The sequence below is a fragment of the Myotis brandtii genome, unplaced genomic scaffold, assembly GCF_000412655.1.
Source record: "Myotis brandtii unplaced genomic scaffold, ASM41265v1 scaffold524, whole genome shotgun sequence".
Taxonomy (NCBI): domain Eukaryota; kingdom Metazoa; phylum Chordata; class Mammalia; order Chiroptera; family Vespertilionidae; genus Myotis; species Myotis brandtii.
The window spans coordinates 750,583-773,666 of NW_005369911.1; the positions used below are offsets into that span (position 1 = coordinate 750,583).

General features: G+C 40.8%; 1 protein-coding gene across 1 annotated transcript in view; it reads right to left on the reverse strand.

The window, feature by feature from the left end:
- STK32A (serine/threonine kinase 32A) overlaps positions 1-23,084 on the reverse strand; it is a 92,431-nt gene that overhangs the window by 25,897 nt on the left and 43,450 nt on the right. Inside the window, exons 5-6 of the mRNA XM_005877651.2 lie at positions 16,727-16,900; positions 2,556-2,593 (exon numbers count right to left, since the gene is read on the reverse strand). Of these exons, the coding sequence (XP_005877713.1) occupies positions 2,556-2,593; positions 16,727-16,900 (212 nt within the window). The remainder of the gene's footprint in view (positions 1-2,555; positions 2,594-16,726; positions 16,901-23,084) is intronic.

A 23,084-nucleotide genomic window follows, 5' to 3' on the forward strand; every position in this document is an offset into this window, starting at 1 on the left:
TTCCGTCACTATATATTTGACCCTCTTTACCCTCTTCTACACCCACTACCCCCCCTTTCCCTCTGGTAACCAACATATGGTTGTCTGTGTCTATGAATTTGTGTGTGTTTTTTGTCTTGTCTTGTTTGTTTGTTGCTTTCAGCTTTATATCCCACATATGAGTGAAATCATACGGTTCTTGACTTTGCCCATCTGACTTATTTTGCTTAGCATGATATTCTCAAGATCCATCCATGTTGGCACAAGTGACAGTATTTCATCTTTCCTTAGGACTCTGTAGTATTCCATTGTATATATGTATCACATCTTCTTTGGTTTGGAACTTCAGCAATCTGGTTCCAGAATCCACAATTAATCTTTCATAAGGATAGTCTCTAAGGGTGCTTAAACTTATAGATGCATTTATTTCTGGACCTTTCTCCCAACCTACAACCACCAAGTTGGCAAGAAACCATGAGGAGGTGAAAGATGTTGAATGCGAGAGGACAGAACGACCTCATGGTAAAATTAGGATGAAACCATGTTTGAGATCTCAGATTAAAACACTGTTCTCTGAAATGGAAGGTAAATCTTGAACAAGTTTTGGTTGACAGCACCTGTATGTCTCCATTCAGAGCCTCAACGAATGGTAGAGCAATATATTGTAAACAAGGACAACCAGGACAGGTGGAACAGAACCCCAACCTGAGTTCTGCTTGACCAGCCAGCCATGCACTTTCATGAGACTGTGGTGGGCAGATGAAGCACCTTTTTCTAAATTGTGCAAAGGTGGCCCCTATAGGCTAGGGGAGGCCCTCTCCACAACCGTGAACTCCGTAGAGTTTATGTGCACCAGGGAGAGCCGGTGTGTTAACAAAAGTCACCTTCATGCTAAGTCTCCCCATTGCTCACATTTCTGAAATCCAGAGAATCTGTTCCCAAATGTCAGAAGCAGTGAAGGGAAGGAAGAAAGAAGGCGTTGAAAGTGGAAAATCTTTTCAGACAGTCTGTAAATAAATAATGACCCTGAGCCTGGAAATTAGAGGTCATACGCACAAGTGTTTCTTAGCTCTCTGAGAACAGGTGGGGTCTGGCAAATCAGGTTCAAATGCAACTAGGTAAATAAATAATGAGCACTCTTTGTAATACTTTAAGCAATAAAACAAAATTTAAAAAAAGAAAAATAAATAAATAGCGAGCAATGGATGGTACTTGGAGTTTCAGTCCCACTTGCAAGTCCTTTCTGTTAAAGTCACATGAGTAAGGAGCTTTGCAGATTCATGACTCATCTAGCAGCTTTCTGAAAAGAATGAGGATCTCATTGCCACTGTAACATTGATAACTTATAGTCTGCTCTGATGGACCAATAAATCCAAATGTGCATTCAAATAAATATTAGAAAGAGAATAGACACATTTAATCATTGTTGGCAAAAGCTTGTTCTACAGGGTATCTTTAATCAGTGTTTTTTGAACTTCTGGCATTCATTTTTTCACCTTCATGGTTCTTCCCATATCTCTATATCATGTTTCTATCTGGGTACCACATATACTGTCATCTACTTTATATTTTTCTTTAAAGTGACTGATTTTTTTTTCTGAAAGAGGGAAGGAGGGGAAGAGAGAGAGAGAGAGAGAGAGAGAGAGAGAGAGAGAGAGATCTATTTTTATTGTTCCACTTATTTATGCACTCATTGGTTGATTCTTGTATGTACCCTGACCAGGGATTGAACCTGCAACCTTGGTGTATTGGGATGAGGCTCTAACTGACTGAGATACCTGGCCAGAACCCTGGTTGATTTTTTGAACAGAAAACTTGATATCTCCTCTGCAAATGTAAAACCAACTTGTCCTCCTAAGAAGGAAAGCATAAAAGTGGGTGCCATGCCAACAAAATAGTGTTCCAGATTTATAGGGAAATACCATTGCCTGCCTAATGCTCTAAGTTTGAGGCCTGTTCATCTTTATTAAAAAAAAGGGGATGATGGTTATAAAGACAGTAAGGCAAACCAGCAGCAAATACTGTAATGGTTTCCTTGAAGAAATGAGTTGGAGTGGAAGGACATGGAAAAGAGAGTTACTTTCTCATTATGTGAATTCAGTGTTATGTAGGGTATATTGGGGTACTACCCCACTGCTGGAAATAATAAAGTTTCTTCAGGTTGTCCCTCCCACTTATAAGATGGAGTGTGTACCCAGGATAGTGTGGCTCAGTTGGTGGAAGTGTCATCCTGTGCACCAAAGACTCGCAGGTTCCATTCCTACTGGGGGCATGTGTGTGTGTGAGGCAACCGATAGATATTTCCCTCTCACATCAATGCTTCTCTTTCTTTCTCTCTCTCTCTCTCTCTCTCTCTCTCTCTCTCTCTCTCTTTCTTTCTCTCCCTCTCTCTAATAGCATTAAAAAACATATCCTTGGGTGAGGATTAAAAAGAAATGAAATAAAATGGAGTTTGTACATGTAACTCAAGTCAATCAAGCAAGGCACCTTTTCTACATGTAATACTCCTTAGCTGGGGATAATCGTTATTGTTCTATATACAAGTCTAGTTGGTTGCAAACAAATCATTCACTTACCATGTTCATCAAGCAAAATATTGTCAGGCTTCATATCCCTAGGGGAGTAAAAAGAAAAGAGAAAGTTGCTTACAATAAAACAAACATAACTAAAGGAAAAAGTACTCAAGAATGCTAAGTAGGGTTGAAATTATGTACTGGCCCCTCATTACTCACAATCTTATTAAATTCTCACAGTGAATCTATGAGACAATGACCATGAACACCCCCAATTTCTAGATCAGAAAGCCAAGGCTTAAAGAAGTTACGTAACTTAGCCCAGGGTCAGAGATAGGAAATAGAAGAACTGGGCTCTGAGCCTGGTTCTCTCTCATTCCAAAGCTCAGACTCTTAATTTCTATAGCATATGATATCTAAGCATGTAAGTATTGCTCCATAGGGCCATAGGGGGCATTTAAATTGTCATAAGGTAGTAGTACTAATTATCATTTACACTAATATTCATCTGTGTAAATCTGGGATGAATGTAAAGACTCTATAAAATAAGAAACAAAAAAAGGTCTATAATGCAAGTTTATTTTAAACGTGCAGAGATAAGAATTTCCCTTAGGATGATGCTATAATTCGCTAGTTACTTAATAAATATTATTCCAGGGGTGAAGGTGGTTGATTAAAAGATTTGGACCAATCTTCTGTGCTTTGGTGAGATCCTTAAATCCCTAGAAGGGAACAAAACCCTCCCTCTTCCAGTAAAGGAAGTAGTTTCATGATAACTACTTAGAGCAGTGGTTCTCAACCTTCTGGCCCTTTAAATACAGTTCCTCATGTTGTGACGCAACCATAAAATTATTTTCATTGCTACTTCATAACTGTAATGTTGCTACTGTTATGAAGCATACTGTAAATATCTGATATGCAGGATGGTCTTAGGCAACACCTGTGAAAGGGTCGTTCGACTGCCAAAGGGGTCGAGACCCACAGGTTGAGAACCACTGACTTAGAGGAATAGCGTATAGAGTTTTCAAAATTCTGCTGAAACAAATATTGTAGGCAGTGCCCCTCAATCAGAGAACAGCGATGCTGTGCCGACTACCCTGGTCCTCCACTCTCAGGTTTTACGGCCCTTCCCTAATGTACCATTAGAGCACTTCAGCCTAAATTCACAGAAGCCATTAAGAAAGAAACTCTGAAATCGGTTTTGGGAAAACACTTTCAGCCCAGTCAAGAGGCTTTTATGTCACTTGAATAAGGTGACCTTGGTCTTTGACAGACCAAGATTGTCAGGGTCCTCTTTTCATAAAAATATTATTGAATAACAAGCCCCTTACCTACGAACACAACCAAGTATATGCCATCCCCAACATGCAGATGCATGAACTTTGAGTATCTTCTCATTTAGCTTGTTAGGGTCTTAACATTCATTCTGGATTCACAAGTGATCATCTGTAGCTATGGCAAGTTTTTCTCTGGTGCCGGGTGCAATTTGCTAAAAAGATAGAGTGTAGGGGATTTCCAACTGCATGCTTCTATGGCTAATCTCTCAATATTGCATATTCTGCCCCAACGTCTTTGATGGATCCCATCATTTCAAGAATTATCTAGTTCAAACTCACTTATATGGAATAAAGGGTCTTTTCTCATCTGGCTCCTATCCTCCAGCCACATGGAAGCACACGCAGTCCCCTAAATGTTCCCTGCATCCCCCCACCTTCTGCTGTTCCTTCACCAGAATCAGGGCCCGCTCACCACTGCAACCAGACAGTGCAGATTCATCCTTCACCTCATAGCTCAGATGCCACTTCCTGCAGGAAGCCTTTCCTGATTTCTCAGTTCTTAGTCAATGGCCCCTTCTATGTGCTCTGCAGAGTACACTTCTTCCATCATAACATTTATCATTTATATTTATTTTGTTCTCCAACTGGATCATGAACTCCTTGATGTCAGGGATGGTTTCTAAATTAATGTCATACTCCATCACATAGGCTCACAGTGTCTGGTGGCCAGGAAGTGAATGACTCTCTGGTACTAGGAAGATGTCTAGTGCACTCAAGGTTAATCCTGACAGTATCTACCAGGGCACTACAGTGCACCTCCAAACACTCTACAGTTGAAAGTTTGGGGTAGACCAGGTGCTAGGCTCTTACTACCTCTTTCAGACCTGCATCCAGTGAGCGCCAGTTAGTGTTTGCCAAGAGAGGAGGAGGCCCCAGGAGCCCAGCCGGGAAGGGAGAGACCTGGATGTGGCAAGATCAGCATACCGATTCCGTGGCCTGGATTTATGGGGGCTTGCTGGGGAAAAATGAATTGCTCTGGATTTGACACTTTATGAGCTTCTATAAATCTCAGAGCATCATTTTATTTTTCATTAATGCTACATATCATTATACCCACTATTTGCCCCAGAAACGGAAGATGATGCTTAAAGAATAATACAGAGATCAGAGAGGTAACAATTAGTTTAATGTGTCACTTCTAACTTCAATCTCATATTCACTTATTCATCAAATATTTATTTTAATAAGTTACTATGCTAGGACTTCAGAAATATAGAGACAACTGAGATATAGTTCCTCTAGGGATGAAGAGAATAAGACAGATTCATAAGGAACCATGCAAAGAAGGCTTAACGTGGCAAAGGCGTGTATTTACTACTAAATTCAGAAAAAGAATATATGACTATTTAAAAAGAAAAAGTGGACTTTCTACCTAAAAATAGATAGGCATAGATTCTACATACATAGTTTTCCCAAAATGTGATGAGGTGACTTCTAAGTCACTACAGGGTCAGCTGCAGAATGGTAACATTCTTTATTCAGACACCAGAAGAAAGAAAATGAAAAGAAACCCAGTATGCTATATAAAAATTCCTGCTAGAACAAGTTGAGATTTTTCTAATTCTGAAAGTTAGCACCACTTTGTTATCTTTTCAAATAATCCTAAATATGAAATAACTTATGCTAAAATGTTTCTTTCATTTAAGGCAATCTGTAATATAGTTTCACTTAAGGGAATTATAATATGGTTTCACTTAAAGCTCTATGATATGATTTAACTTGGTGGCTACCAAACCTGGATATGTTCAGAATCACCAGACAGGCGCGCTTTAAGAAACGTGGATTCTGTGACCTACCTAGCTCAGTCCTGTAGCAATTGGACTCTCTGTGGCTAGGCCCAGGCATCTGTCCAAAACAGACTCCTCCAGACCTTCTTATGTACAGTCATGTTCAGAAATACCATCCAGGCATGGTTCAAGTCCAAAAATAGCAATCTGATTTTAAAACGTGAACGTCTTACAAGCTTATCTATGAATGCAAAAGTGTTAGAAAAGTACAACACCTACCACTCTGGAAAAATTCTTTGGTTAAAATGTACATGGAGTTCTCTTACAGCCTACATACCATTAGCAGGGAGCTAATGATGACAATGTCTGTGTGGTATTCCATCTAATACCTTAGCCTCTCATTTCCCCGACTTTCCTCCAATCTTTTCACCTATCCCACCCAATTGTTTCCTTACCCCCATTTTCTTCATCATCCCTCTTCCTTATTACAGCCTAACCCCTGCCCAGCATGACCTCCCATCCAATACAATTCCCAAACTGGCACGTCTGACACACTGAGACCAACCTACATACCATTAGCCCATTAGCAGGGAGCTAATGATGACAATGTCTGTGTGGTATTCCATCTAATACCTTAGCCTCTCATTTCCCCGACTTTCCTCCAATCTTTCCATCCATCCCACCCAACTGTTTCCTTATTCCCATTTCCTTCATCATTCCTCTTCCTTATTCTAGTTTACCCCCTGCCCAGCATGACCTCCCATCCAACACAATTCCCAAACTGGCACGTCTGACACACTGAGACCATCAGCTTCTCAGAGAAAGGACACCTTTTCTGCACTGTTCAAGCTGAAGCGCCCAGGCTCCCCAAAGTGCCCAGAACAAAGAAAGTGCTTAATATCGGTCATAAAAATGGGTGAATCTGGTTCCTTGGTTTCTCAGACTTCTGGAAAAATAAGCCATGTATTCTGTTCTTTTTTCCCTTAAGAAAAGAAAAGAACAAAAAGGAAAATAAAAGAACAACTCCCTCTATCCCTCATCCCCGCCAAAAAAAAAACACACACACACAAAAAAACACAACACAAAAAAACAACAACAAACAACTCTCTACGCCAGATGCACTATATTCACTGTGAGTCAACTAAACAACTGATCATTTTAGTACGTGGATGAGTATATACTAGAGTAAGAGTGATAAAGCCGTGATTTCTGCAGTCTGAGCCCCTGAGTGCAGAGGGGAAGCTCTAGTGTGGGGAGTGGTAAAGTGCAGTCCTAGGCACACACACCCTAGAAACTCTTCATGGCGTCTTGATTGGAAGAAACGGAGCAGGCCACGCCCTGCTTTCTCAGCTGACTCCCACGGTGGGAACCAGAAACAGCACGTGCAAATGTAATGCTCCTGGTGGAGGCAGGGTCCAAGGTGGGAACTGATATACCTGCCGTTCTCACCTGAATGACTTTCCAGGACATTAGCAGAACTTAATAGGCTCATTACATCCCTTCACTGCACCTACCCTGGGATCAAGTCACTCACCGGGCAATCCGATACGAGGTGTTGTGAGAACAGGGAACAAGAAAATCAGTGTATCCGAACCAAAATCAGCTCCCTCCCTGTCCCCCAGCTTTCCGACAGGTCCACAGTTTGGGTTTAATTCTCTGTTACATAATGGGCTCCTAGGTTGGGTCTTCTTCAAGTTCTTGAGAGGGGAAAATATCATATATGTAGTTCTATAGTATATTCTTTAGGGTGTCACCCAAAGGCTATTGGTCACATAAACAGCTCTATGTTAAGGAAAGAGTTGTTTGAAGTGGGAGAGTGTGAGGAGACATTGTAAGCAGAAACACATAGTTTGGAACGGGAGGTAGAGGTGAAAATTGCCAGGATTGGATTATTACAGACCAGGTCTCATCTTCCATAGTTATTACAAAATTATTGACTATATTCCCTGTGCTGTACTTTACATCCCCCTGACTATTTTGTAACCACCAATTTGCACATCTCAATTCCTCCCTGCTTTTCACCAATTCCTCCATTCCCCCTCCCATCCACCAACCATGAAATTGTTCTCTATGTTTCTAGGTTTGTTTTTTTTTTTGTTTGTTTGTTTTTCAGATTCCACACATAAGTGAAATCCACATACTTATTCACCTGCAGTCCCACCACTGTGCCTCCTTCTCTGGCCTTAGAGCCAGGGTCTGGATTCACACAGTCTACACTCATATCCTGGGGCCACCAGGGAGGAGCTCTGCACATGACTTAGAATTTATTAAAAGCTCAGCGCAGGCTAGTTAAATGTTAACCTGGAAGTGAGCAGTCCTTTGCCTTTCTCACATGGGTTTTTACGAATGGGTGGCCTTGTGTGAAAAGCACAATTCCAAAGTTCCTTTCAAAACTGCCTGATACATGATACAAAGAAGGCAGATTCTCCTGTTTTCGCAATGCGTAATTCATGCTCATTCATTATTCCGTAGCTTGGGAGCAGGTGCTCAATAGAACATATCAACCTAATACCCTCATTACTGCACGGCCGTTTTGTTCTTGAGGCTCAGTTGCCTTTCTGCTCTGGGAGTTAGAAACGGAACCTGGGCAAGGGCTTGTGAGCTACTGAAGCGAAGACTTATCAAACCAGAAAGAAGGGGCATTTTCTTAACCACCCCATAGAAAATAGGAGCCTGAACCCAAAGCCTATTACCTCACTGCAGTAAACAGAAAACATGATCAGTATATGGAGGAAGAAAGCCAGCATCAAGTGAAACAGGCACAGTATAAGTAATCAGATCATCTCTCACTCTTTTTGGGCTTTTAATTTTCTCAGGCTGGAATTGCTGATTTGATCATTTGGAAAAGATTTAACTTCCCTTCAAGATATTTAAATGCAAAACAAAATGTTATTTCATAAAACACACAAATAGCTGAAATATCTCACCAAATCTGAAATACAGAAGTAAGCAAAGATAGTTTCCGGGCAACATAAAATAGGTTACCATATCCTAAAGCTAACGGATTGGACTACCATAATTTTACAAGCAATCTAACAGGTTTTGTTATCTGGTCTCCCATCTCATAATATATTTGAAGACAGAAGCTGATCGGAGTAACACCAGCTAAAGAAGCAAAGATTGAAATCTTAGCAGCTAAGAAAACGATTAAAACGTACTGTATTAGTTTGCTAGGGCTGCTGCAACTAAGTACCACACACTTAGTGGCTTTAAAAATAAACCAGAGATTTATTGTCTGGAAATTCTGGAGGCTAGAAGTCCAAAATCAAGGTGTCAGCAAGGCCCTTCTCCCTCTGTCACCTGCAGGGGAGGGTCCTTCCTTGCTTCCTCCTAGCTTCGGTTGGTTTGCTGGCAATCTTTGACCTTCTTCCCAAACCTTCATTTTCACATGGAGTTTTTCCTGTGACTCTTCATTTCACCTTCCCTCTGAATATGTTTCTCCCTGTGTCCAAATTTCCTGCTTTGATAAGGACACCAGTTACATTGGATTAGGGCCCACCCTAATGAACTAATTTTTACTTGATTACCTCTGTCAAGACCCTATTTTCTATTAAAACCACATTCTGAAATTCTGGGGGTTAGGACTTCAATATATCTTTTTTTTGGGGGGGGGAGGGGAAGACACACAATTTAACCTAAAACGCCAACTAAAAATGTCTATAAACTAACGTTCATTGTTATTGGGTAAATAGCACTAAAGAGCTCATTGGACCTTGAGGATGTCTATTATTCCATAAGAGTGAAACTAAAGGAGCCTAATATGAAGAGCAGGGTCTTTAAATCAGATAATCCTACTTTTGAATCTGGCCTTAGTATACTAACTGTATGATATTGAGCAAGTGACTGAACCCCATCATGGTATTGTTGACTATTAAAATAGGCAGTGTGTGCAAAATGCTTATGAGCGTGGTGCCTAATTCTTGATATATGCATAAGTGATAGCTCTTCTTCAGTCATTAAGAAAAATGATGCATGTAGTTTGTAGTATAAATTAAATGGTTAAATATTGGTGAGCAGAAAGGAGTAAACACCTTCTGGAATTAGCAAAACATCTCTCCAGATGACTCATTCTCACGGGCTTCAGAGAGCTGGGTTGTCACTGTGTTGGCAAGTTCATTTCTCAGGAGCTCATCTGTCACTTAATGATCATTGACAAAAATGATTAGCTGCAGAAATATCTTATTTTTTTCCTCCCAATTACCACCTCAGGAAAATAAAAATGTGACTTCCAAGCTACTACAGTGTGTACGAGTCAGACAAAAAGGTGAAACTCAGCCTAGAAGATCTCTGCCTATAAAAGACCTGGGTTCAAACAAATACGGTTGGTTCACAGCTGAATTGCAAATAACACCTTGATTAGTAAATGTGCTAGAAGCTGTTTATCACAACTCACTGTCCCCTGCTCTGTAGACAGTCCATTTCCCTCATGCAGCCTTCTTGGGGAGAAGTGGGAGTGTGGTAGAGAATAGAAGGACAATGAGACCAAACTTTGAAGAGCATCCTACCAGTGCTGAGAAGAAATCACCGTAGGCCAGTGGTTCTCAACCTTCTGGCTCTTTAAATACAGTTCCTCATGTTGTGACCCAACCATAAAATTATTTTCATTGCTACTTCATAACTGTAATGTTGCTACTGTTATGAATCATAATGTAAATATCTAATATGCAGGATGGTCTTAGGCAACCCCTGTGAAAGGGTCGTTCGACCGCCAAAGAGGTCGCGACCCACAGGTTGAGAACGGTCTTGTATAATCCCAAGCCCCCGAGTGTAGGCTGGTTGTATGGCTTGCTTCTAACCAACATTATATGGCAAAAGTTGATAGGAGGTCACTCTTGTGATGGTGATATATTATGTCATGTTATTCAATGATACATACTCTGTCTTGCTCACAGACTCACTTCAGAGTCTTGCCCTCCTTCCTGAATTTGAAAAAACAAGCTGCCATGAGTCCTATAGCCCCAGAGAAATGAATTCTGCCAACTTGCTGATTGAACATGGAAGTGCACTAGTGCCCAGTCCAGCCTCCAGAAAAGAGCCCAGGTCTGGCCAATGCCTTGCTTGCAGCTTTGCAGAGAACCCAGCTCAGATGTGCCAAGACTCCTGATGCAAGGAAACTATGAGATAATCGATGTGTAGTAAGTCATTACATTTGTGGTCATTTGTCACCCAGCATAGAAAACTAATAACTAAAACTAATGGGGGAAAGCCACACACACCAGGGGTATGCAACAGGAACGTGTGGAATAAATTAAAAATTGCTGAAAACAATGTTTCCCAGCAACCTTTACTATCTATGTTCACCCAAGGATTATTGTATATACTGCCCTCATTCATTGGTTCAGGTGTTGATTTATTCAGCAACCACTCTGGATTAGGTTACAAACATGAGTGAGGTGTAATCTCCACCCATAGGCCTTAAGTTCAGGAGGAAGAGAAAGCTTTTTATAAAACAAAACAAAACGAAAAACAGTGTGTTCCAGGGGCAACAATTAGAACTATGATCGTGACCATTGTGAAGATGCAACCGTGTGAGTGATGTGTGTGTGTTTGTGTGTGTAGCTTAGGACATACACATACATCTCTGCTTGTTTTCTTTATAGTATGTACCACCGAATTATAAACCTTTCTGATGTCAGTATTGAAGTGTTTACTTGACTCCCTTTCACTCTGTAATATTATCAATTCTGGACGACAGGGGAGCTGTCTGTCCTTTGAGCATAGGAGGTCAGCACTGAGAACACTGCCTGGCAAAGGAGCTCAGGAATCAGTTTTTGGATGAATATTTATGACAGAAGCATTATTCCTAAGTTTTTTCTTTCACTATCAAGATGATGATTTCTAGAAAAATGATAGAAACTTCTCACAAGTAGCTACTGCAATCCAGGAGGGGTTGTGCATCTTACAGAAGCTCTGAGATGAACCCGGGTGTCAGTTAATGGTTCCCATGATTACATCAAAGAAGGCAAAGGTGATGAATAAAAATTTCATCTGTCTGTTTTTTGATAATCATCAATTTTCTTATTCCTACTTCAACATATCTGTAATCAATTAGAAATGAAATTTTTGCAACTCTCTCAGCTGTACTGTCATTATTTATACAAATTTCCTAATTATATTTTTATCCCACTCCTTTAGGAATTTAGAAATTAGTGAGTTATATCTTCATTAGAGTGGGGGTAATTCTAAGAAAGAGGAAGAGACAATCACACATCCACTCAACTGATATTTTGATCCAAGATGATTTACTGTTTAAGTGTCCTACACAATTAATCTAATTAGCTTAAATTCATAATTGGGTCTTCTTTGACACCTGAAAAGGGAGTGAATACACATTTATCTTTGGACTGTAATAATTACTTTTCATCCCATTATTCTATATCCAAGAGACTGTGGTAACCAACGAATTAAATAGTATTATCCCATAGGAAGCATTGTAATGACTTTTATTTTCCTGACTTTTTTTAAAAAAACACACAAATGCAAATAACCACTTTGTCCATATTTTAAAATCTTCATTCACCAACTTAATGTAAGTAAGGAGGAACAGTGAATTAGAAACTGGCCATAATTTGGAAACTAAAGCTGACTTTTAAAGCTGTCCTCATAGAAAAACATTTGACTTCTTGACTAAAAAGAAAACTGCCTAATTGTACAGTTGCAAATTAATGGTTATTATGCAATCCATGTCTTTCACAACAAGCATAGAAAAGAACAATTCTAAAATTGAGGGAAATTAGCTAAATATTCTACAAACTTAGGAAAGTACAGAAAAAATTTCAAGTCTGTGGATTTTTAGAAAATCCACAAACAAAATAAAACTCCATGTCTCACTTGGAAATCATGTCAGAAACAGGACCTATTGTATTTTTTAAAAATAAACTAGGCTAGACTTTGCTGGCAAGAAAGTCAATACAGACAAAAAATTAAAACAGCCCATCCAAGGTTACCACCCAGAGACAAATAAGCATTTTTACTCATTTAGCTTCCTTTACAAGGACTAGATTCTTCTTCCCGCTTTGGCTATTAAAATCCTTTTTAACTCCCCTGAGCTCTCAAGAAACTTTGTTTTGTTACCCCAACCATTTTCTTCTCTGAAATACTTTGGTCTTTCTTGCACAATTCAGTTTCTAGTTTTAGGCTGTTCTGTCTTCTCTTGGTTCCACACATATCATCGTCACTGTACAGCCAGACCGTGGGAGCCTCAGGCAGGTGGTCATGAGCCTTACAAACTATATCCTTGACTGTGCTCAACATCTGTAGGGCAGAGAGTAGCCAAGACCTCTGCATTTCCATCAAGTGATGCCTCACCTACTTGTTAGCTAAGTTATTTTCTGAGCCAGAGTTTCATCAGCTGTAAAATAGGGACAATCACACCATCAACCTCCTGGGTTGCGGGCAGATTGGGCGAAATGATTCACTATTGCTTAGCAGAGTGCCTGGTACCCAGGAAGCCCTCAGGAAATGGCCGTCTTCTGCTCCACACATATTTGCTGACTGTTATGGAGAATCATGAATCTTCTACCATGTCCAGAGACAAAATGTTTCTCATCTGAAATTAGGAAGTCACATATTTTACAGCTGCAGGTTTACACAGATGGTCTTGTCTGGGGATTCTTACTGTATTTCGGCGATTCTTTTTTCCCCCACTCACACTTTAGGATCTTGGAACTCAGGAGGTATCTTACGATCCAGTATTCCAAGCAGCTGAGAGATGTTTTGTTTTGTTTTCTTAGAGTCAATGAAATCCAGCACAAACTGATTGATTCTTTTGAAGAAAGAGATTTTAGAGAATTACATTCCGAAGCTTCTATCTCTCCTTCTGTGTTGCTCTTCATGCTTTTAACTCTGCCCCATCAGCCCCACTCTCAGAGTGCCACCATCCCTGTCCTTTAAATGTCATAGACAAAGAGACACTGCTCATTTTTACCATGGCCGTGTTTTCTAAGTCATTTGACAGCATTTCAAATGGATACCACTTCAAACTGATCCCTGGTACTCTGAGCGCAGAAAGTTATGGTTATTAGAGCTCTCTCACAATTAAAATGCCTATCTGGTCATAACTGTCTTGGAAAGTCTTCATGATATTGATATATGTCCTGATTTTCCCAGAATATTTTTTAGTTTTGCCTATTGTCCCAGCATAATTATTAACAGCAATTCCTTTCATCCTCAGGCGTACTCTGGTTCAGACGATGGATGATAAGATTGCCCAAGGTGAAAACCAAGGTAGGTCCAAAATTTCTAGTTTTCATGTCCTATATTTTAGTTTTGTCTTTGTTATTTGTAACCTTGTGCTTCTAGTCAACTAGTCATTTGTGTGGTTCAGGCAGTGTTCATTCCTTCATATTTTACTGCACACTGATTATACAATGAAAAGCAAAACATACATGGCCCTCCCACTTGGAGTTTACAACCTAGAAGAGCAAACGGACATTAGTTAATTACACATCCTAAATGTCACAACTCCTCAAGAGAGGTGCAAGATGCTCTGTGACATGAGGAGGTGGGCGGGCCTTGTGGACAATAGAAATGCCCCTGCATTGTTTGTTTCACCCCAGGAGCATGTCATCTCATTTTAACACAGTGTTCAAAATGTCACTGAGTTTGCCTTCCATTCATTTGCTATGATGCAGAGACAGTTCAGTACAAAGAGGCCTTTCTGAAGTCACACACAAAGTCATAACCATGGGTGTGTAAAGGGCAGCGAACAGAAAGTTAATCTTGGTTTCTTACTAAAGTGGCAAAATGATGATGGGAGCAATAACAGGGAGAGGACAAAACAATGATATTTGGGATTAGGATACCAATGGCATCAAGTTTTCTGTTTTGTTTTGGGTTGGGTTTTCCGCTCCGGAATTCCTTTAGGAGCACAGTTCTAAGCATACAGCAAAAGTGCTCAGAGCATCTTGACTCATGATGACAGGGAAAATGAAGTTCAGAGAAAGAAGGCACGGAACCCACATTCACACAGAGAAAGGAGAAGGCTAAAAGGCTTGGTTTCCCACAGTTACTGTCTCCTATCTGAGATATATAATGTCAGCAACCAAAACAGACAGTGGTTGGCCATTGGTGGGGTGGATGAGTGAGCATGGAGGCTCTGGGAGGGACTCCATAGGCTACAAATAAGCAACATTCTCCTGAGAAAGCACTGTGAGAGAGCAGAAACCAATGTGGGAGCCGGTGTGAGAGAAAGACCGCTGGGAACAGGATTCTAGTTATTGACAAAGCACCAGGTGTGTAAATTTACTTCCCACATCATGATTCACTGGTCTGCTTCCCACATATCTGTTTTTCCGAAGAGCACATTTACAGTACAAATAGGCCCTTCCAAAGACAGGAAATTAAATAATAACTATGTAAGTGTACAGGGCCAAGGCCAAAAGAAAAAGAAAAAAAAATGGTTCATGGTGCCTGCACAGAGAATCTATAAATTATTATGCTGCCTCTTCACTAATCCAGATAAGTTCCACTTAAATGTTAACTACTGTTGGGCAAATATTTTATCTAGCCAAATGTTTACTAAATGAGACATGATTATACTTAAAATCTCAGCAAAGTCTTCAAGGATTAGAGATGACAGTGGTGCTCACATGTGTTGATTTTTCATTTAATGGTGTGTAATGAATGCAAGTTGAGGTAGCAGACAGAACTCTACCTCTGGGATCAATAAGCCTAAATTTAAGTCCTGGCAATGCCATTTGTCATCTGTTTGTCCTTGGCAAATCTTTGAGCCATGGTTTTCTCATCTGTGTAATGGGGATATTATAATAACACTAGAGGCCCGATGCATGAAGATTTGTGCAAGAATGGGCCTTCCTTCCCCTGGCTGCCAGCAATGCCTTCGCTCTGGCCAGAGTCACCTTTCTGCCTTCCCACGCTGCCCAGAGGCCCGGAGCAGCTGAGGTGGGGTGGAACACCTGTGCCTGCATATGCAAATTAACCCACCATCTTTGTTGGGTTAATTTGCATACTCACTCCTGATTGGCTGGTGGGCATCGCGAAGGTACGGTCATTTTGCATCTTTCTTTTATTGGTGTAGATGAGGATTCTGCCTTTAGTTCTGAGAATTTAATAAGATACCACGTGAAAGTACTTAGCAGTGCCTGGGATGTCATCAGGAAATAGTAGTTGCTTTGATAGTTATTGGGTTCAAAATTCTCACCAGTAACCTAGGTAAAAAGTTAATGTCTCCTCATCATGGTTTTCTCGTATTTAGACTGATCTAACTGTATCTGCTCTGTTCACTTATCACAAATTATTACAGCAATCAGGTGATATGTCACATAGGAAATCATCATTAAAACTACCAATTTCTTTATAAATGTAAAGTATTATCTTTCCCCTCTATTGTCTCCTTGGGTTTATAGCTGCCTTGTTACAGTTCACCCTTAAACAACACAGGTTTGAACTGTATGGGTCCATTTATATGTTGATTCCCCCCATAAATACACAGTCAGCTGCAGGGTCTGGCATCTGCAGATTTAACCAACCATGGATCAAAAACAGTATTTTCTATCTACAGTTGGGAATTCTCAGATGCAGAGAGCAGGCCATTTTATTTAAGGGACTTGAGCATCTGTGAATTTTGGTATCTGAGGATGGTCTTGGAAACAACCCCCGCCCCCCAGGATACTGAGGATACTGAAGGACCACTGTTGTTAACTTTTGGGGGAGTCAAAAGTGATATGCAGGTTTTCATTGATGGGGGTCAGCATCCCTAAACCCTCCCCCTCTTGTTCAAGGCTCAACTGTATTTGTCTTTATTTAACACAAATGTACCAAGTGAGTGAAACAAGTAGTTTCACTGCTGACAGGTAGTTAGGACTCAAATGCTCTCCCCAGAGACTTTCCTTCCTATGAACTTCTTTATCACTATTTCAATTAATTCATTTATTATTTAGTAAGTTCCTGTACATCATCTTTCTCCTCTTCTTCTAAGCTTAGTTATAAGATAGCACCAATATTCATTGGTTCTGGCCTTGGGCACAACGTGCTTAGTTGTCTTGTTTTTTTAATCTTCAAAATAAGGCTAAAAACCTACCTCAAGGAATGGATGTAAGAATTAGGTGAGGGTTAAATGACATGTTCAACAAGGACCCGTTGAACGCAGCAGGTACTGAATTCTCTCCTGTGCACTCAGTCCACGGCCGTCCCCTTGGACTTGACTGACCTGTGAATGATGCGCTGGCTCTGCAGGTAGTCCAGGGCCATGGCCAGCTCACAGATGAAGAGCTTCACGGTGTCTTCCTGGAAACGGACGTTCTGCTGTAGGTGATACCGTAGGTCCCCGCCCAGCAGGAGGTCCACCACCATGAACATGTCTTCCTCATCTTGGAAGGAGTACCTGGGATCGAGTCGGAAAGGAAAATGTGTCTGATACAGTTACACACGAAAGAGTCCCAGAGGTGAAGACACCCTACAGATCCGAGCAGCGCGTGGTTGAGCTAAGAGGTCAGGCTTTGGGAGGAGATGATTTATCACTCGCTCCATGGCTCTGGGCCCCCAGTTTCCACTTGTATAAGATGGGAATAATAAGAATATCTACCACATTTGAACATAGTAAAAAATAAAGGATAATAGCTGAATCATGCCTGGAATATAGTAGGCATTCATTAACTGTTAGCTTACGAAGCTATAAAGCCAAGGAAATAACGAAAACCCCATTTATTCGCTTATCATTAACGATCATATCCTAACCACACTGTTTAAGAGGTCCATAAAATGTGGATTAGAAGGCCTCCTTGAAGCATTCTGGTGCCCATTTTCCCACGCCAACAACTTCATTGCCCAGCAACACTATGAAAAAGCATGTACCAACACTAATGACAGGAAAAGAATTTAAAAGGGGCAATAAAGAAGAAAGTGCCCAGTACAAGGAAGTGATTTACCTAGGGTTTGGGAAGAGGAGGTGAGGGAAAGCTTCTGACCAGAGGTAAAACCTGAGCTAAATTCTAAAGGATGGTGACAAGAAAAATAACTAAGGAATAAAGCTAATATCACTGACATTTCTACTGAGCAACTTCTCCGCTGGGGTAGACTCAGAAACATCCAACAGTATTACACCTATCAGTCCCAGAATGCTGCTTTTATGCTCCCAATTTTACAAATGAGGAAATCAAGGCTCACTGAAGTTCAAGTAATGCACAAAAATCAAGCACCCAATAAATGGTTGATCTGAAGAGTTCTCCAGGTCCAAAAGTCCTATTCGAAAGAGAAAAGTAGCACATACTAAGCACAGACCTGGGAGAAAACAGAGTGTGTGTGGGGAAAGGAAACAGTTTGGGTTTTCTGGAATCACAGGGAGGGTGGGGAAGCTTGAGCCTGGAGAGGAAGGCAGAGGGTAGATCCCAGGACGGGAGCTCATTCAGAATCGATAGATGCTGGGGAGACACTGAAGGGTTTTAGGTAGGATGAATGATCAGATGCAGACTTCACACTTGGTGGAGCAGAACGGGTAGAGGGATGGGAAGAGGAAATGAGCCACAGGAGAGTAGATCTGGCCTCTGCTGTTTGCAAAGAACTCCCTGTTTTTTTTAAAAAAAATGCTTTCCTGCTGCTTTGATTGGTTTTGTTTCCCTCAATGACTTCGCATCACCATAGAGCTCTTTGTATCAACACTGTTTTGACATGTTTCTTTTGACATAATGTCACTGAAATCACACGTTCAAGTTGTATTTGAATCCAAGAATTAAGTGCCTGCAAGCAGTGTCCGGGGATGCAAACCAATTCCTTGTGACCAATTCTCTGCTTAGGAAGCAAATGTAGAATATCAATGATGGGTGAACTGTACTTAGTACATTTTGTTCTTTATAATGATCACTGTGCTAAAGGATAAGGAAAGACTTGAAAACAAAAGAAAAAAGAGAAATTCCATGCAGCATTAATCTCAGGCATTACGATTCTAATGAGGAGTAACTGCCCTGATGTTTACTTGTTCAATAGATAAAATCGTGTTTACCACGGAAGACTGAGTCACACAGAAGATGTTGGAAATTAAGCTCACGGGGGCAATTTAGACAGAAGCACAGGAAGTGCTTTGTAAAAATCCGAGAAACACATCTTTGGTATTGCCTGTTAGGAAATGACATTCTTCACCTCGGTGCAATGACTGGCTGGTCGTCCCTGCCATAGGTTTTACGGGCACCAGGAAAGGTGCCTGTACCTGAGCTCTTTGGTTCACAATCTTTCCAACTGCACCACTAAAAATTGTTTGTTGTGTTGTACAGTTCTTTCAGTAAGCAACGGTAATTAGTATGCAACCATGCCTGGGACCTGTTGTACCTTAGGCTCCTCTCGGCTAACATAACAGAAACAATGATTGCTCAGGATGTGAGAAAGTCTTTTGGGATGGCCAATGAATGGGGTAGAGAGGGTAGGTGGGTGAGAACTGAGTACCAAAAGAAGGGAGAAAGAGTGTCAACTACAAACGGATCTAGATGCCAATGGAAACAACCTACGCAGACAGGGGTGGGATTCAGAGCGGCTGTGACTGCCTTCAGCTCGCCACTGGAGTCAGGCAGGTGCAGAAATTAGTGACAGACAGAGGACTCTCTCCCATGACTCCACTCAACTCGAATGGGGACAGTGGTTTTATTAAACTCACCCTGAAGGAGCAAACTTTTTTTTTATAGGGACTTGGGTTAAGCTATTTTTATTCTAAGAACACACTGAAAAAGGTGCCCATCATGGCAAGATAACAACAATGTTCAGCCATGCAGGGAATTATTAATCAAAGAAAAAGAAGTCAAGGCAAGAGGCAACATGCTTCCTTTGCCCAGTCTGAATATAAATTCATTTAATCATGGGGCCAGGTTTGGCTGTTAAAAATCATCTTTCTCCTCCAGCACATCAGATCTGAAGCTCTCTATCTCAGATCTTAAACTCTCAGAGGGAGTTTAAGTATTTCATTTTCTAGAACTGTACCTAGTAAAATAGTACATTTCGGTGATAACTGGAATATGCAAGTTCAGATCATTATCTTTTTTTTTTTTAAGAAAAGAGTAAGAGTTTTTTGTTTTGTTTTGTTTTGTTTTTTGTATTTTGGCCACTTAGCACCTGGACTCACTGTTGCATTTCCACAACTTTTTTTTTTTGTATGCTACATCGCGGCTTATTTATTTCTTAGTTGACAGCTCCAAAATTAACAAGTCTGGTCCCAGTGCACCTGAAAGGCATTGCAAAACATGCTCAGTAAGAGGAAATAAGTAATAAAAGACCACCACCCTAACGCACCCTAGTCTACCATGTTTGACTCAGACCATTGTGCTAGGCTATTTGGAGCTCTCTCTGCATAACCTCAAACATCTCCAATCCATTCTACACAGCACAGTTCCATGTTAAAAATGTGAGTCTTATGTTATCCAGGCTTGTAAAAGCCGTTCATCTCTTTCCATGGTCTACAGGACCCTGTACGAATCTCCAATCCATTCTACACAGCACAGTTACATGTTAAAAAATGTGAGTCTTATGTTATCCAGGCTTGTAAAAACCGTTCATCTCTTTCCATGGTCTACAGGACCCTGTACGACAAAGCATGTCAAACTCGCGGCCCACGGGTCGCATGCCTCGTTTATTTGGCCCTTGTTAGCCTTTGAGTTTGACATGCTTTCTGTGCAATCTGGCCCTGTTTACTTTTCTAGACTTCTCTTTCAGATCTTTTCCTCTCATTCCTCCACTAGGAGTCCATGCCTTCCTCTAGTCCTAGAAGCTTGTGACATGGTGTGATCCATGCTGTCCACTGCCTGCTTGTTTTCTATTTGCTCTCCAGTCTCAGCCCCAATGCCACGTCCCACAGAGACTTTTCCCATGGTCCATGTTAAATCCTAGCTCCCTGTTTTATGTGATGCCGGATTCTTGTTCACAGAATTTACGGCGATTGGAAAATATTTTCCTGTGTGCGATTGGGCGAACTGTTTTCATTCTCACTGTGCTATCAGAATGCATGCCTGCTTTTACTCATCCTCGACTTCTCAGTGCTTGTACACTGTCTGAAGTGTATGCTTTACAAATAGCTGTAGGAAAGTAATAAATGAATAAATAAAGAAGGGAAAGAGAAAAGCAAGGTTAACACAAAAGTGTCAGGTGGGTCTGTGACACATTCCCTCGGCTCTATTTTTAGAAATTAGCATGGTTACCAAATAAGTTCAGATAAATCACATCTTGAGGTTAACCCGAGTCTAAGCACTGAAAGAGACCTAGAATATTCTCCAATGCAATGATTTTCAAATTGATGCTCACCACCCACTAATGGGTTGTGAAATCAGTTTGGCTGTTTTTTTTGAAGAAATAAAATAGGTTGAATAACATAGAATAAATGCTATGAACATGCAAGGCTACACATTATTTATGAAATTTTGGTTCTTGTGAATACAATATGTGTCACTGTGTGTGTAGCTACCGGCTTGTGATAAAAAATATCTTTCTTTCTATGAGTGGCAGTCAAGAAAATTGATGAGCCCTGGCTGGTTTGGCTCACTGGATAGAGGGTAAGCCTGCGGACTGAAGGGTCCCAGTTCGATTCTGGTCAACTGCACATGCCCGGGTTGCAGGCTTGATCCCCAGTAGGGGGCATGTAGTAGGCAGCCGATCAATGATTCTCTCTCATCATTGATGTTTCCCTCTTTCTTTCTTTCTTTCTTTCTTTCTTTCTTTCTTTCTTTCTCTCTCTCTCTCTCTCTCTCTCTCTCTCTCTCAAAAAAAACTCTCTCTCTCCCTCTCCCTCTCTCTGTCTCTCTCTCCCTTCCTCCCTAAAATCAATAAAAATATATTTTAAAAAATAGAAGAAAAATGATGACACAGGGGGAAGCTACTGCCTACTGCAGAACTATTGTGACCAATCCTCACTTAGACTCTATGTAAGCAAGGGTCAGTTCTTATATATCCTAGCAAAGCAAGGGAGACACATGACTGGTATTAGTTATTGCTTCTAAAAGCTATTTGATTTTGGAGGAAAGACATTGATTGATTTCAAAGATATCACACTGAAGGAAAATAAAAGTGAGAAATGCACAGGCTTCAGGCAGGCCTGGGTTAAATATCACGTGAGTTTAGAGAAAGTCTCTTAAAGGAAACTCAGAAAGGATATCTGTACATTAGGAATGATTTTATGTATCACATGGCAAAGAGTAAATTAGATAGAATGTTTGTAAAGTTATTAGCACAAAGCATGGCACATAGCATAATTGTGAAAATCTTGGCCCTGAAGCCAGACTGTTTTCATTCAAATCTCAGGTCTGCCCTTTAACATCTTTGTAATAATTGGAATAAGCCCTAAACCTCCCCATTTATAATAGTACATACGTCATAGGGCTGTTGGGAAGATTGAGTTCAAACATATAAATGGCTTACAACAGTGTCTGGAAGATAGCAAGTAACAGATGTTAGCTATTATTATAATTGCCTTCCTTTTTCCACCCATAAATGTAATATAGTTCTGGTAGTAAGCAGATAAAATTTGTTTTATGTCAGTGTATCTTATTCTTGTATGTGAGGTAATTATATGTAGACTAGAGGCCCGGTGCACGAATTCATGCACCAGTGGGGTCCCTCGGCCTGGCCTGCAGGATCAGGCTGAAACCAGCTCTCCAACATCCCCCAAGGGGTCCCAGATTGTGAGAGGGTGCAGGCCAGGCCAAGGGACCTGCTGGTGCACGATCGGGCCGGAGAGGGATGCGGGAGGTTGGCCAGCAGGGAAGGGACCGTGGGAGGGCTCCAGGGCATGTCTGGCCCATCTCACTCAGTGCCGATTGACCGGACCCCAGCAGCAAGCTAACTTACTGATCGGAGCGTCTGCCCCCTGGTGGTCAGTGCACATCATAGCGAGCTGTTGAGCGGCCTTAGCATATCATTAGCATATTACGCTTTGATTGAATGGCCAACCAGACAACCCGACACTTAGTATATTAGGCTTTTATTATATAGGATAGTTATGGTCAGTGGTATAATCAGCATGGTTCCCATTAATTGAGCTTACTAGTCTCAGACAGGATATTAGGTACTTTATGTGTATTTATTGCATTTGATGGTTACTACAAACCTATGAGGTAAGTAATATCATTATCTCCACTTTTTCCTGATTCAGGATAAGAATTCAGGCTTGATCCTCAAAAAATTAGCAAATCAAATCCATCAACATATTAAAAAATTGTATACCATGACCAAAAGGGATCTGAAATCAATCAATATAATACATCGTGTATTAATAGAGTGAAGGGCAAAACATATGATCATCTCAGCAGGACAGGAAAAGCACTCGTTCATGATTGGGAAAAAAAACAACTCTTAAAAAATGTGGAATAAAAATGAAGCTTTCTGAATCTGATAAAAGGCATCCACAATAACATCTATAGTGAACATCACAAATAATGGGGAAAGGTTGAATGCTTTACCCCTAAAATCTGAAACAAGGCAAAAATATCTGTTCTCACCTCTGTTCGATATAGTACTGGAGGTTCTAGCCAGTATAATTAGTGGGGAAGGAAGGAAGGAAGGAAGGAAGGAAGGAAGGGAAGGGAAGGGAAGGGAAGGGA